This window comes from Acartia tonsa, chromosome 1, assembly GCF_053477335.1.
Source record: "Acartia tonsa isolate MP-2025a chromosome 1, ASM5347733v1, whole genome shotgun sequence".
NCBI classification, from domain to species: Eukaryota; Metazoa; Arthropoda; class Copepoda; order Calanoida; family Acartiidae; genus Acartia; species Acartia tonsa.
Genome location: NC_137260.1, coordinates 30,853,631 through 30,868,061, shown reverse-complemented (window position 1 = coordinate 30,868,061; position 14,431 = coordinate 30,853,631). Strand labels below are relative to the sequence as shown.

The following is a 14,431-nucleotide window of genomic DNA, read 5'->3' as shown; positions in this document are numbered from 1 at the left end:
AGGAAAACCACTATGAACATTAACTCAAATAATATCTTTTTAAAAATCACATCTATTTTCATATAAAATCATAAATGTAACAAAACAACAGGTACTATGACAGAAATGAGTAAATCCATATGATTTTCTGCTACGTGAAACTGCAAGTCATCGCGTTGCCATGATTTCTCCAACCATAGTTTCACCACTTCGTTGCTGTGTAGGAGTGTGGTGTGCGTACCATGCGTGTGTGGTGAGTGTTTGTGTGTGCGTGAGTGGTGAGTGTTTGTGTGTGCGTGTGTGTTTGAATATGTGTGTGAACGTGTTTACGTGTCCTGAAATGTAAATGAGACGGACTGTGAAATACGCACGACCAATGCACTGTTCCAATTTAGTTCTCCATTTAAGGGAAGCTTCAAATAGGTTTCGGGATGGTTTTAAGCTACCTTCCTCCTTCAATTCAGAGCCTTGTTACAATCTTGAATGTTAACTCCATTAATTATTTGCCATTAAAAAGTATAAATTAACAATTAAAAACTTTGATTTTTTTCAAGAGAATGAAAATGCGGAATGAAAGGTCGTTATCCCAAAAATTCCACACGAAAAATTCACAATAACATATGAGAAAGGAAATAAATACATAGAGTAATTGTTTACAAGTTTATAATAGAAGAAAAATAACTTTCCTGACTTTCTTTCTTATGCAGCTTAGCGGTCATTAGAGCTATGCTAGCAGACGGATAATGTAAAACATTATTTTATTTATGTTTTAATTTCAAGTGATTTAAAAAAATGAACCAAGTAAGTTTTATTATAAAATCTAAGATTAAAAGTACAAGAAAAACTAAACTGCAAAAGTAAAGCATTAAATAAAATATTATGATATATACATATGTAATGTTTAAACATCTAGGTAATGTTGATTATTTAACAGCAGAATATTACATTGTATATTTATTTGGTTTAGATCACAGAATAAACGGCTAAACGGGAAAATTAGCATAGAGAGTGTATCTTTACTTTGAGTTTTTGGGGTGCTTCTACATAATTACTTTTCAGGATCATAGCTCTCACAAATCGTTTTATTTGTATTTCAGTTTATTGAGACAGAAAGCCTTGCACAGCAGTTTATAAAGGTAAGATTACTTGATTTTAAACAGCACAGAAAGTTAGAACTAAAATGACCAAGCTAATTCTCCTTGATTCACTTTTACATTAAAATACTGAAGATGGACAATTTATATAACTAAAAAGATGCATATCTAAAATGAATATTGGTCTAGCCATTTCTCTTGAGTAAACCTCTAATAATAAATGTAATTTTCATATCAGGGAAAATTAAACAAGAAGGAAATATAAAAAGGGAAAAGGAACAAGGAGGAACTATTGACTGCATTAACGTTATTGTTATGTTAATGACAGACCAACCTTATAAATATTAATAAAGTAGAAGCATGTCGATGAACATCCTTGTGTGTTGTGTGTGTGTTTGTTTCTATTATTATCTTAGAATTTACCAGTTAGGGAGTTGAATCCATTTTTATAGAAGCAGAAATATAATCTATGATTATGGTTTGGACCTTCTAAAACTGTAATCTACCTTTCCACTTTCCCCTCTCTTGGTGAAGATATCTTCAACGCCGATACGATTTTTGAAATGTAAGATTCTACTTTCCCTTCTCTTGGTGAAGATATCTTCAACGCCGATACGATTTTTGAAATGTAAGATTCTACTTTCCCTTCTCTTGGTGAAGATATCTTCAACGCCGATACGATTTTTGAAATGTAAGATTCCACTTTCCCCTCTCTTGGTGAAGATATCTTCAACGCCGATACGATTTTTGAAATTTAAGATTCCACTTTTGCCTCTCTTGGTGAAGATATCTTCAACAAGAGAGACAAAAGTGGAATCTTATATTTCAAAAATCATATCGGCGTTGAAGATATCTTCACCAAGAGAGGGGAAAGTGGAAGGGTAGATTACAGTTTTAGAGGGTCCAAACCATAATCATAGATTATATTTCTGCTTCTATAAAAATGGATTCAACTCCCTAACTGTTTACGGGACTAATTAGGTAGAGTATTTATGGACGCTTACTAGAGGTGCTTGTCAGGTTTTAGCATATTTTCCAGGAAAGGAGGTTAAGGGTCTAATAAACTTTTCTACTTTTTGATGCATTTTTATCATTTTAGCTAGGTTTACCAACTACAGTTGAAATTCTTGATGTTGCCTGTGGGACTGGGGTTGTTGCTCAGGAGTGTAAACAAGCAGGTTATCATCAGGTATAGTGTACTTTCCTGTACCCTGTTACATTATAAGAGTATTGGATGTACTTCGCGGGACTGGAGCTAAGATGTATCACCGCGTATGTACAGTTGTTGCTACCACCAGGGAGTCTTATAATTGTACCGTTTGTATCCTATTGCACTATAAGTGTACTGCATGTAAACTGTGGAGTTGTTCTTCAAAAATGTAAACAAGCCAGTTATCGTCATTTATAGTGTACTATATTGTACTATAAGTTTATTGCATGTACATTGTGAACTGTGGTTGTTGCACAAGAATATAATCAAGCAGGTATTGTGTACTTTCATGTACTCTGTTGTACTTTTACTGTTATGTATGCACACTATGATACTGGTGTTGTTGCCAAGGAATTTAAACAAGCAGGTTATCACCATTTAAAAATATAGTTTCTTGTACACTGTTGTATTATAAATGTATTGAATGTACACAGTGGAACTTAAATTGATACTTAGAAGTGTAACAAGTTACCAACAGGTATATTGTATGAAATCACAAAACAACAATTTAATATGCTTTTATTTTAACTAACATCTTTGTTTTTTAGATAGATGGATTAGATCCATGTCAAGGGTATCTGGATGGTGCTATGGATAAAGGAATTTTCAGGTAAAAACATCGATGCATATGTTTTATAGAGTAACCCCGCTTTTAACTATAATTATAAAACTTTTTCAAATTATTAGCCCACTGCAATGTGACCCTTTAAACTAAAATTGTTTGTTGTATTTAAGGAAAGTATATAGAGAGTTTATAGATCCAGATTCCCAGACTTCAATACCAGATTGTAGATATGATGTTATCCTTTGCTGTGCTGGCTTTTTCCAGGTATAATTGTTGTGTGTTTAAGATCCAAAGAATGGCTATTACAATCAATTACAGTAGAAATATTAAAAATGTTATGATGAAGAAAAACTTGAGGGGAAATAAGTATGTGATTATTGTATATGGGGGGGGGGTATAGTGGTCCGTTTAATTGCCCTTGTACTTTTAAACTTACATACCTTCTCTGTCTACTAATGCATTTGTCATCTATTATTGATTCTAGGGATTGATATCCCCTCGGGCCCTGCCAGAACTGGTGCGGATAGTCCGTCCTGGTGGCATCATTGCCTGGAATCTGGCCGCTGGATACAAGGATATTGACAAAGCTTTTGCCAGGTATTGTAAGAGATAAGACAATTACCATAATAATAACATCTCAATTATGATAAATACTCCTCCTGTATTTTAGAATAATTAGGTGACGAGTTTAGATTCTGCTAGTTTAAACCAACCATTCAAGATTTATTAAAAGTTTCTAAAGTTTTAAAGCAACCAATATATAAGCATTTTTGGATACCCATATAATTTACAAACCAATGTTTAATTATAAAAAAATACTTAATTGGTATTCAAAGAAAGAATGTTATTTTTTACATGGAAATGTATTATGAATTGTAATTATCGAATTTTGCAATTTGAAATAAATTTTAAAAAAGAAAGTTTTCCAAATATATAAAAGTGTTAATTGGAAAAATTCTCATATTTTGTTCTCCCTTGTTTCAGATTTGACGAATTTATAATGGAATTAGGTATGATTTTATTTAAAGATCCTTCGCTTGTTAACATATGACCCTTTAAAAGATCTTCTTTAAATGAGGAAAAATATCATTTTGAAATAAATTAGGTTGCGTGAATTTTGTTTTGTGGTGGGATTAGTTTAAATATTCTATCCAATTTTCAGAAAAAAATTAACACTAAATACAAATCATATTCTATTAGTACGAGAAAAAAGATGGGAATTTGCAGTGCCAGTAAAAAGGTAAGATTTTTTTGTTTTTGTAGCTGGAAGAAGGAGACAAAACATGATTTTCCTTTTATTAGCAAAGATACTCTTATACTTACTTTTCCAGTACTTTTGTGTACAAATTAAATAATTTTTTTTAAAATAAAATAATGTTTAAGGGGGGTTTACTTTTTATAGAGTTTTATTAGAGGGACTTTGCTCCCCCCCCCCCCTTTCTTTCTTTCCAGGAACAATGAAAAGCTTCCTTAGTTTTCAGAGATCTTGAAGCGCACAAATCAAGATTTAGTTTATCTAGAAACCAGAAAATTCTATTCTGATTTTTATTTCTATTAAATCAATTAATGATTTTTACTGCGATGTTATTTTAAAGTTAGAATAATATTCAACTTATTTTAAATATTTTCAATAATATTCAGAGGGAGGGGACATTTGGCTATTTATTACAAATAGTTTTACCAATAGTTTTACCAATAGTTTTATATAATAACGTTTTCTCATGCTTATTTCTTTAAGTTTGGTGTTCAAACGTTTCAACCACTAATTGTTATTTACAGAAGGGGTAATCATTAAATTATCGGCAATTGTAATCCCCTTAGATCCATGATAAAATTACACTATTTTAAGATATGAAGACTCTAATGTTTTATTATTAGTCATGAAAAGATGGCGTTTACAGATTGCGGAGCAGCTTATTTAAGGTAAATCTTTATTCAGTAAATGAGTTCATGATGATAAGTTTAGCTTCGCCCTTTTAGTATGTTCAAACTTGCACTTAAGGTAATGAAAATGGATCATTTTAATTGAATTACATAGAGAGACTTAATTTTTTTTCGTCAAATATAATAGATATAATTTAACAAGGTTGACAACATTCATAAAAGCGAAGCTCGAAACGGTAGGACAAACGAACATAAAACTTGTAGAGTGTCAGAACTTACAAAATAAAATGTTTATTGTAAGTAAATTTGTTGAAAAACTGCTTAAATACAGGATAATGATTTAGGACATATTGATTATAAAGATGCTTCGCTTATGACATTGTACTTTATTGTCCTAGGAATCAGTATTCCAAAGATCAGATTATATAAAAATTATATACAAATTTGTTGTTAAAAGAGTAAAAAATCAACCTGTTTGACGTACTGACATTCTGGTAACGATTAAAGAGTTGCTACTCTTTCTAAATCGTTTGAAATCGTAAGGACAATTCTAACCTAGCCGCTCATTTGATCAGTAGCCATAGCCATACAGTTTGAATAATAATATAATAGAAACATATTTTCTTATCTTTATTTATTTTAGAGGTTTCTCTACTCTTGGAGGAATAGAATGTGAAGGTTTTACTTTTATAATGAGAAAGTTATAGAGTATTGTCATTTTTAGTTCAGTAAATATTTCTATGAAATACATTTTTATAAAGTTTAGTAAAGATATTTGTTTTCGAAACAATGATGACAACATCCATAAAGGCGAAGCTCTAAAATCATTCACAAAGATATACGAACATTAACACTTGTTAAGTGTTCGAACATTATAAGCAGAATATATGTATTATATGATGTTTTTGGTAGAGTGAGAGTAACCGACATAGGACGCCCAATGTAAAGCAGCAGAAAATGTAAAAGAAAATTTATACCATTACATCTTAAACGTCATGTTTTATTTTCATAATATATTTTCAAATGTCAAGCTAAGAGAAAATCAGTTAAAATAAATTTCCCAAATTAGATTTAGAGATATTTGATTTTCATAGTGAATATTTTTTTATCAGAAGTAGATAATTACATAAAATCTTTGAAATATCTGAAGCAATTTATATCTATAATACAAAGTAGAACGATGTCTGTCTGTCTGTCTGTTTGTGTGTTTGTGTGTTTGTGTGTTTGTCTGTTTGTTTGTAGCGAAGGATCTCGCTAACCGCTGAACCGATAGGGTTCTCCTTTACAGGGTAGCTTCTCATAGTTCCCGGGAAGGTTTATAACTATTTTCTTGGGGGTTGGGACACCCCTAACCCCCCCAAAAATGAAAAATACCCCCCCCCCCAAAAAAAAAAAAAAAATTTCTTTTTAAAACTAAAATTAAAATAGTGGGTCGACTACTCCCCCCCCAAAAAAAAAATCCCCCCCCAAAAAAAAATTTTTTTTCTTTTTTCTTTTAAATCTAAAATACGAAAAATTGGTTTGATCAAACCTCTTGGGGCAAAGCCCCTAGAGGCTAGGGGCGAAGCCGCTAGTTGTATATATTGGGTTAAAGTTTTCTTTTACTAAAACCAATGAATACAACATAAACACGAAAATATATATTTTACCATTGCATTGTTTATTATTCAAGCTAATACAGCAATATCCAATTAATGCATCTTATTCTTGACAACGATTTTTAATAGAATTTTAATCATTTTACAATTTCTTGACAACATTTGTCGTTAGTATGTTGTACTCTAAAGAAACCCTAAAATATGGGAGTGCCCTGGTAGATTCAAAGAAAAAAGAAATGTCATCCTTAGTGCCCTGTTACTCGAAATAAATATACATATACTAAAGTATTTGTGTAGTAAAGATCTCAAAAACGGCTGGACTTATTGCTTCAGAAATTTATTGGAAAAATAATAATTATGTGATTAAAATTTATTAAAACACTTCTTTATATTTTTCCAATATTTTAATATAATTTAAAATTTATCTTTCATTATTTATGGTTACTTTTTGTTAGCCGGGTTTTCCTATGGGGTCAACCCCCCCATAGACGTCCAAGGGGGGGGGGGGTAATGGGGCGATTACCCCCCCAAATTTTTTTTTTTTCATTTTACCCCTCCCCCCCCTTTAAAATTTACCCCTACCCCCGGGGTAAAAATTTTGGGGGGGGGTAAAAAAAAATTTCTGCGCGCTTCGCGCGCCATTCCCCCCCCCCCCCCAAAAAAATTGGACGTCTATGAACCCCCCCCCCTGGGCCCCCTCCACTAACAACAAAAGAAAAAAATAAACAGCGACTTTTGTTAAGCGCTCCTAATATGTAGTGCTTTAGGGGATTGATGTAAGCATGGGGTGGAGGGAGGGGGGGGGAGGCATTGTAAAATCCAAGCTTGGTTTGTATAAAACAAGGATAACCAATCTTTGTAAAACATATTTCATTGCTAATTGGCCAAAAATTTAATGATATATTTTTAACATAAAATATTATAGTTAAAATGCACAATTCAAAACTGCGTTTGGTTATGTGCAACTTCGATGGTTGTGATCATAGCTGATATCTTACCGACCTGCAATAATTAAATGATGGTTTTTAAAAAAAGATGACAATGGTATTCAAATGATTTCATCCCTACGTACTTCTGCTGATATAAAAACTACATTATTTTTTTACATGGTTCAGACTAAATGTAAGAAATATGGTAGCTGATAGTTTATACAAAATCATGTATTTTTATCTGAACTATTAAATTGCTAATTATAGAGTAGCTGTCCGCCAAGAAATATATACAAAGAAACTTCAACTCGAGAGAAAAGAAAGAGAAAGAGAGAGAGAGAGAGAGAGAGAGAGAGAGAGAGAGAGAGAGAGAGAGAGAGCGAGAGAGAGAGAGAGAGAGAGAGAGCGAGAAATAGAATTGAGCTTACAAAAGAATGAGAGAGAGAAAGATATGAGGTAATATACCGCTCACTATTAGACATTCACTTAAACTCTCAACATCCCCTCATATACACAACCCACACACACACACACAAACACACAAGCACAGAACACACAAGAAATTAAATCGTTGAGTGAGTTGAGAATTATTGTTGTTGTAGCGCGAGAGCCAAGTCTGAAAGTGTAAGGTCTTCTACACCAAAGTTCAAATTTTCTTCCATTCCAGTTCGTTGGTGATTTTACATTTACATTTAGAATTAAACATGTGTAAAATTATTTCTTAAGTGTACATTGGAAACATTAGTGATTCAGTGAGTGAAATATAAATTAAATTCAATAACTTATTCTGTAAACTCAATCTTTTTAAAGCGAAGCATTTTTAAGTCGGTCCTTTCTTCTGTAAGTTATTTAGGCAAGGCGTCCTCCTGTCACACTCCTGTCCTGGATAAAATATGGGTTTTAACAAGGATGACAACATCCATAAGTAGCGAAGCTCAAAAATTATGGATGGATATCTGGAAAAAATTACCTTTATTGCAGTTTCAAAAAAAACATTAAACTAAAAATCACGAAACCTTGTATGATTTATAACGTGGAAATCTAGGAATCGATCTAGCACCTCAGCAAATTAGCAAATCTTAATGAAACTTTGTGGGGATAAGTAAATTGTGAACTTATTTAATACCTATAAATATCAGCCGTCTATCTCATATAGGAGTAAAGAAAATCATGAAAACCTAAAAATCTAGGAATCGAACTAGCACCCCAACCAATTAGCAAATCTCGATAAAACTTAATAAGGTATGCAGAATATGAAAGTATTAAATCCCTTAAAATTTCAGCCGTCTATGTTGAATAGGAGTTGAGAAAACCCTGAAAACTTAAAAATGTAGGAATCGATCTAGCACCCCAACCAACTGACGAATCTGAATGAAACTTGGTGAAAATATGAAGACTGTTAGCATATTTAATCCCTAAAATTTTAGCTCTATATCTTTTATAGGAGCCGAGAAAATCAACTTTCCCCCTTGCTGTCTCAGACGGACAGACGGACGGACATTTCGAATTATAGAGTAGCTTCGCTACTAAAAACATTGCGCAATCAGTTTTTTTTTCATTTCCTGAAAGATTTTCTCTCAATTTCAAAAATATCTTTCGTTAAATCCTGGCTATTCTGTAAGATCTCCAATATGCAAATGACTCTTATCCCGGATTTCTGACGCGCAACTGCCGAGCACTAGAAAAATACTCATGTGCAAATATTTGATCATGCATAAACTATTTGGAGTTTGTCTGATTTCATAATTATATCACTTTGTCTTTAGTATCACTGCATTAAAGAAATACTTAAAATAATTATTTATAGTATATTTATCATGCTGGAATGTATGAAATACATTATTATGCTGTAATGTAAAGAACTAAAAGTTTTTTGTTTCCCCTACCTAAATTATCCTCCCCTAGGAGCTAATAATTAAGCAATTATTTTTTTATACTGTAATTGATAAATTAACTTTTAAAATACGAAAATCGTTCCCATGTTCCAGAAATAAGCTCTTATTTTAAGAAAAAGTCAAAGTAAATATAATTTTGGTTAACCACGTTACCTTATTAGTTGGTTCGATGTAAATACTTTATTAAATTTTCATTGGTTGCTTCAAAACTAGTTGTGTCCAAAATTTTCATTTTTTCATAATTTAAAACTACAATTTTGTTTATAATCTTTAGGGATGTAACACAATTTATCGTCCATTGGCTTATCCATAAAGATATGACTTTAGTTAAAAGAAAGTGTTACTCATTGATTTTAAACGATAAATAAGAAAATTTGGTTTATCCTGTTTTATCTGGCCTGGGTTCTACTCATCAAGTACTTACAAGGATATTCAAGGATTAGACAATTGATGATAAGGAATAGATTTACATCCCCAATAATGATGAACAAAAATACCTTTCTCTAGATTAACATTATTGGTGGAAAAGTTTAGACAGCCAATCAAGTTTTTTAAAAAGCACCCATATTTTTAATTCAGCGAATGAGATATATTTTATTAAACTTTGGGTACCAGTATAGTTTACATTCTAATGTCTCTTTCCTCCCTGTGTATTACTCAATATTTACTGTAGAGGTTAGAAATAGAAAGACAATACTAAGAAAAGGTATATAAAACTTTTTCCAATTTGTTTAATATCCTCTGAATTCAAACCGGTTCTAAATCATACCGAAGAATCATATATTGTATCGCATTATGGACAACAAAACTGGAATTAATATTTTAATTTTTGAATATCTCCATCCTGGCGGCCACAGGGTGCCAGCAAACTTGGCGGGGACTCCAGGTAAAGAGCAAAATATTTTTTTGACTTAAACAAAGCATTTTATCTTAACAAAATACTAAAATATCCTTTAGTAATAAATTCTCATAAAAAAAATACAGGTGTTCAAGTCAATTTCAGGTTCCAGGTATGATCCTGCAGGTCCTGATCATCCAGGTCTCCAGGAATCTTTAAAAGGCTCCTGTGACCGCAATTTTTGACTTAGACATTTCAAATTTTAAACTTAAGCTTTTCTTACATGTCTACATAACGTAGTAAAATTTCATAAAGATCCGCCGCTGTTTTCCTGCCGAACGCCGACTGCCAAGTACAGCTGCAGCCGCTGAAGTTTATGTTTTGATATTTCTAATATAAAATATACATAAAGATAAACATTTTCTGCAAAAAATTGTTCTTCTAGCTTCAAACATAAGAAAATTACAGCTTTTTAAAATTTTTAAGTAAAAAAGGACCTAAAAACAGAGATTGCCTAGAAAGCTATTCAACGGATGCCATCCTGCTGAGCTTGAGGAAGTTGGAAGCCTTGTACACAATAACTCCTACAGGGAGCCTTAACCTGCGGGGACTATACCTACAGTGCCCTACCCATGGGACATCACAGTACCCAACACACTCCCAACATTTTCTTTATTATCATGCCTAAATCTCTATGTTAGAAGGTTTCAGAATGAGAGCCCCTGAAATCAAACGGGAGAGGGATGAATTAGAGGTTCTACAGTCTCAATGTGTCCCTGTCCTTGCACATCGTAATAACAAAACATTAGAAGGGAGGCTTATTAACTTTCAAACATAAATAAACAAATGGATATGTTTATTCATTTTATGTTTTTCTGGATAGTGCATGCATGCTAAGCACTCTACAAAATCGTTTGTTGTTTTAGTTGTTTTATATTACTAAGCAGTTTTATAAATAATGAGGAAAAATACAACTACATCTTTGTCATCAGCTTTTTAAATGAGCTTTTTTACAATAAGAGTCAGACCGTATGTCCATTCGTCCGTGATGATATCCTGTACTGTTTTTATAACTTCTTTACATTAAACTTTTGATTAAATTTTGTTCATCTGATTAAAAAACAGACACTTTATGTTGTCAATTTTGTTTGGTGGTCTTATTTGGTAAGCTTTGTGTGTTGTCATCCTTAAACATTGTTATTAAAAGTATATGATTTAAATTACAAGTTGCTAAAATAAAAACTTTATGATATGTCAATTAAATATGTCAAACAATTTGTTAAAATGTATTCAAAAAGGATTCAAAACTGAATGAGAAATAAAATGTACAATTTTAATAAGTTGAATTATGTTCAAAGAAAATGCATTACAAATTTAATACCTAGACATTTTTGCCAACACTTTTAGTCCCACTACGAAAATTCAAAATTAGTTCATTGCGATTAATATAAAAAAAAGTCTATATATAATTATACAGTCCCCTAATTCGATCAATTATAACACAGTGCATAAACAATTTGACCACATTATATAGATTAATATAAAAAAGTTTACATATAATTATACAGTCCCCTAATCCGATCAAGTATAACACAGTGTATAAACAATTTGACCACATTATTTGTGTTCTGTACATTTTGGTACGAAAATGCTGTTTTTTTTTCATTTTACCATGTAAGAAGTGACAAACAATTGAATTTATAATTGCTAAGCTTTGCTTTAAAAGTCTTTTAGATATAAACCAAGGTCTTTGTCTGCTAAGAATTTTTTTAAAATGTTCGGTGGATTACTGTGTCTCATGATCACCTGCACTGGTTGCCAAAGAGGTTTTTAGATTTGGGAGAAAATATTTCACGTTTTTTATTAGGCAAATATAAACCATGCATGTATCTTGTTTGTCGTCATTGGTAATTTAAATTAATTTACAGACAATTGTCTTATCCATTAAGATCCATTGGTTTCAGTGCTCGGCAGCACTTTATGAGAAACCACCAAAGTATATTTTCCCCTGCTTCAGACATACAGGGTGTGCAAAAAAATGCGGGCATTTTTAAAATTGAAATTGCGCGGCCTGTGTTAATAGTAGAAAAATTTTACGCATATCGTTAGAACCGCTAGGAAGTCTATTTTTTTGGAAATGTAAGAATGATTCCTCTGCTACGTATAGTTACGGAGCTACGTGTTAAAATGTTCCAACTGATGTAAAACTTGACTTGCGAGTAAATCATTAAAGATTAAATTAAAGGGTATGCAAATAAAAATACATACATTTTTAAAATTCTAATTGCTCGGCTTGTGTTAATGGTAGAAAAATGTTTTGCATTCCTATGGAATCGCTATAAACTCTATGTTTTGGAAATATAATAACCATTCATGTGCTACGTATAATTTATGAGCTATGTGGTAAAATCTCCCAACTGTCTTAAAATTTAAAAAAAAAAATCCACTTTTCTCACATTTATCAATACAGCTTCTAAACTAAAAATAGCACAAAAATCATACTTATATTTCCAAAAAATAGAGCTTATGACGGCTCTAACGATATACATAGCATTTTTCTACTATTCACACAAGCCGAGCAGTTTGAATTTTAAAAATGTCCGCATTTTTGCACACCCTTTTTTTATCTTTAATGATTTACTTGCAAGTCATGTTTTAAGTCAGTTGGGACATTTTACCACATCGCCCCGTAACTATACGTAGCAGAGGAATCGTTCTTATATTTCCAAAAAATAGACTTCCTAACAAATCTAACAATATGCGTAACATTTTTCTATTGTTAACAAAAGCCGCGCAATTTCAATTTTAAAAATGTACATATTTTTTTATATACTTTAATCTTTAATGATTTACTCGCAAGTCAAGTTTTAAGGCAGTTAGGACATTTTACCACATCGCTCCTAAACTATACGTAGCACAGGAATCGTTTTTATATTTCCAAAAAATAGACTTCCTAACGGTTCTAACGATATGCGTAACATTTTTCTACTATTAACACAAGCCGCGCAATTTTAATTTTAAAAATGTCCGCATTTTTTTGCACACCCTTTATGTAAGTGAATATTTTAGAAGCCAAAACCTTGTGAACGAGAATCAATTTCCGTTTCCGGCCTTTTTCTCCTGTGAATATGGACAGATTTTATGCAATCTAAAATGTAAATGAAGCCATGTTAGAATTGTCATATCGACTTCCGACCTTCTGAGTCCTGTTAGAAGTAATCATGAAAGCAATGGAAGCATAATGATATAGTTTTCTTACAAATTATGTTTTTATTTTGTTAATCTAAAACCTTGCGGGACAACTCCTAGCCGGCTCTAGCTATTTTAATCTTAAAAATAAAAATGCATTGTTAAGCAAAATAACCCCCCTCTCACTTATTAGGTTAGGTTATATCGGTAACTGGGTAACCCTGCAGGGTTGGAGCACCGCAAGTTTAGTCCCTGCACGTTTGGTTAGACTAGTTTAGTTTAGGACCCCTGGAAGGGGTCAGTCAAGAAAAAATTTGTTCCTATTTACAAAAAGTTAATGCATAATGTTAGATTGTTATTGGTACTTTATTTTTTAATGATCAATCAAAAAAAAGTATAAATCAATAATTGTTTCTGCGAGCAATACTCAATATCTTGTAAATACAATTTCTTGATCGTAGATAACTATTGTATTTGTAGTCAGGTAGCAAATTGGACTATATAATCCAATCAAACAATATGCTCAATTTAAAATAAAATTGCTTGTTTTAAATCTATAGTTTTAGATTGTGAGAACTATTGAACCGAAACTTCACATGGGTTCTGGGAAGGTTTTCGGCTATCTTTCTGCTCATATAAAAGCCACAGATACTAGGGACGCAATAGTTAGTAGTGACTTATGTGTAATTATAGGATATCCACTTTTAAAAAATTTTAAGATTTTTTGTCTGCTCGTTAAAATCTCGTTAACCTCTAAACTGATTAAGTTTTTCGTTTTAGAGAAGCTTCTCAGATCTCATTTCTCTGCATCCCTCATTCGAAAGCAAGGCACCTAAATGTTAGGGACGAAACTACTTGCTTGTATATATAGCAATAAGAGTTATTTTGTAAAGTTTATGGATACATACATTTTTATCATCAATTGTCCCATCCCTGTATTCCTGTACAATATAAATAATGTATCTATACACTAAGATATATTGTTTTCCCGAGGGTGTACCTATATCAAGTGAGTTATCAACAAAGTGGTGTAAACAAAACTATTTCTTTTATGTTTATGTTACTGCATGTACTAAATCTTATTATTAAAAGTATAATTTTTTCTTTTGCTCCTGAAATTCTAATTCTCGTTTGATAAAAGGATGTCTGTATGTTAGTCTGTCTGTTTGTATCAGAATATCTTGCTAACAACCGAACAGATGAGATTCTCCTTATCAGTAAAGCTTCTTATGGTTCTTTTACATTCAGTT

The 14,431-nt window shown here is 31.9% G+C and overlaps 1 protein-coding gene across 1 annotated transcript; it reads left to right on the top strand.

Moving 5' to 3' along the window:
* Nucleotides 1-662: 662 nt before the first annotated feature.
* Nucleotides 663-5,497, top strand: LOC145332817 (methyltransferase-like protein 27). Its single transcript, XM_080177890.1, has 10 exons — nt 663-780; nt 1,077-1,115; nt 2,173-2,262; nt 2,832-2,893; nt 3,019-3,112; nt 3,333-3,445; nt 3,833-3,858; nt 4,049-4,088; nt 4,727-4,771; nt 5,376-5,497. The coding sequence occupies exons 1-10, from the start codon at nt 772-774 to the stop codon at nt 5,437-5,439; spliced, it is 582 nt and encodes a 193-aa protein (XP_080034016.1). The 5' UTR covers nt 663-771; the 3' UTR covers nt 5,440-5,497.
* Nucleotides 5,498-14,431: the final 8,934 nt, after the last annotated feature.

Excerpts from the sequence above, each read along its gene's own strand:
- LOC145332817 (XM_080177890.1), top strand. Across the intron at positions 2,263-2,831 it reads AACAAGCAGGTTATCATCAG|ATAGATGGATTAGATCCATG; the intron begins GTATAGTGTACT and ends TTTGTTTTTTAG. Across the intron at positions 3,859-4,048 it reads CGAATTTATAATGGAATTAG|TACGAGAAAAAAGATGGGAA; the intron begins GTATGATTTTAT and ends ATATTCTATTAG.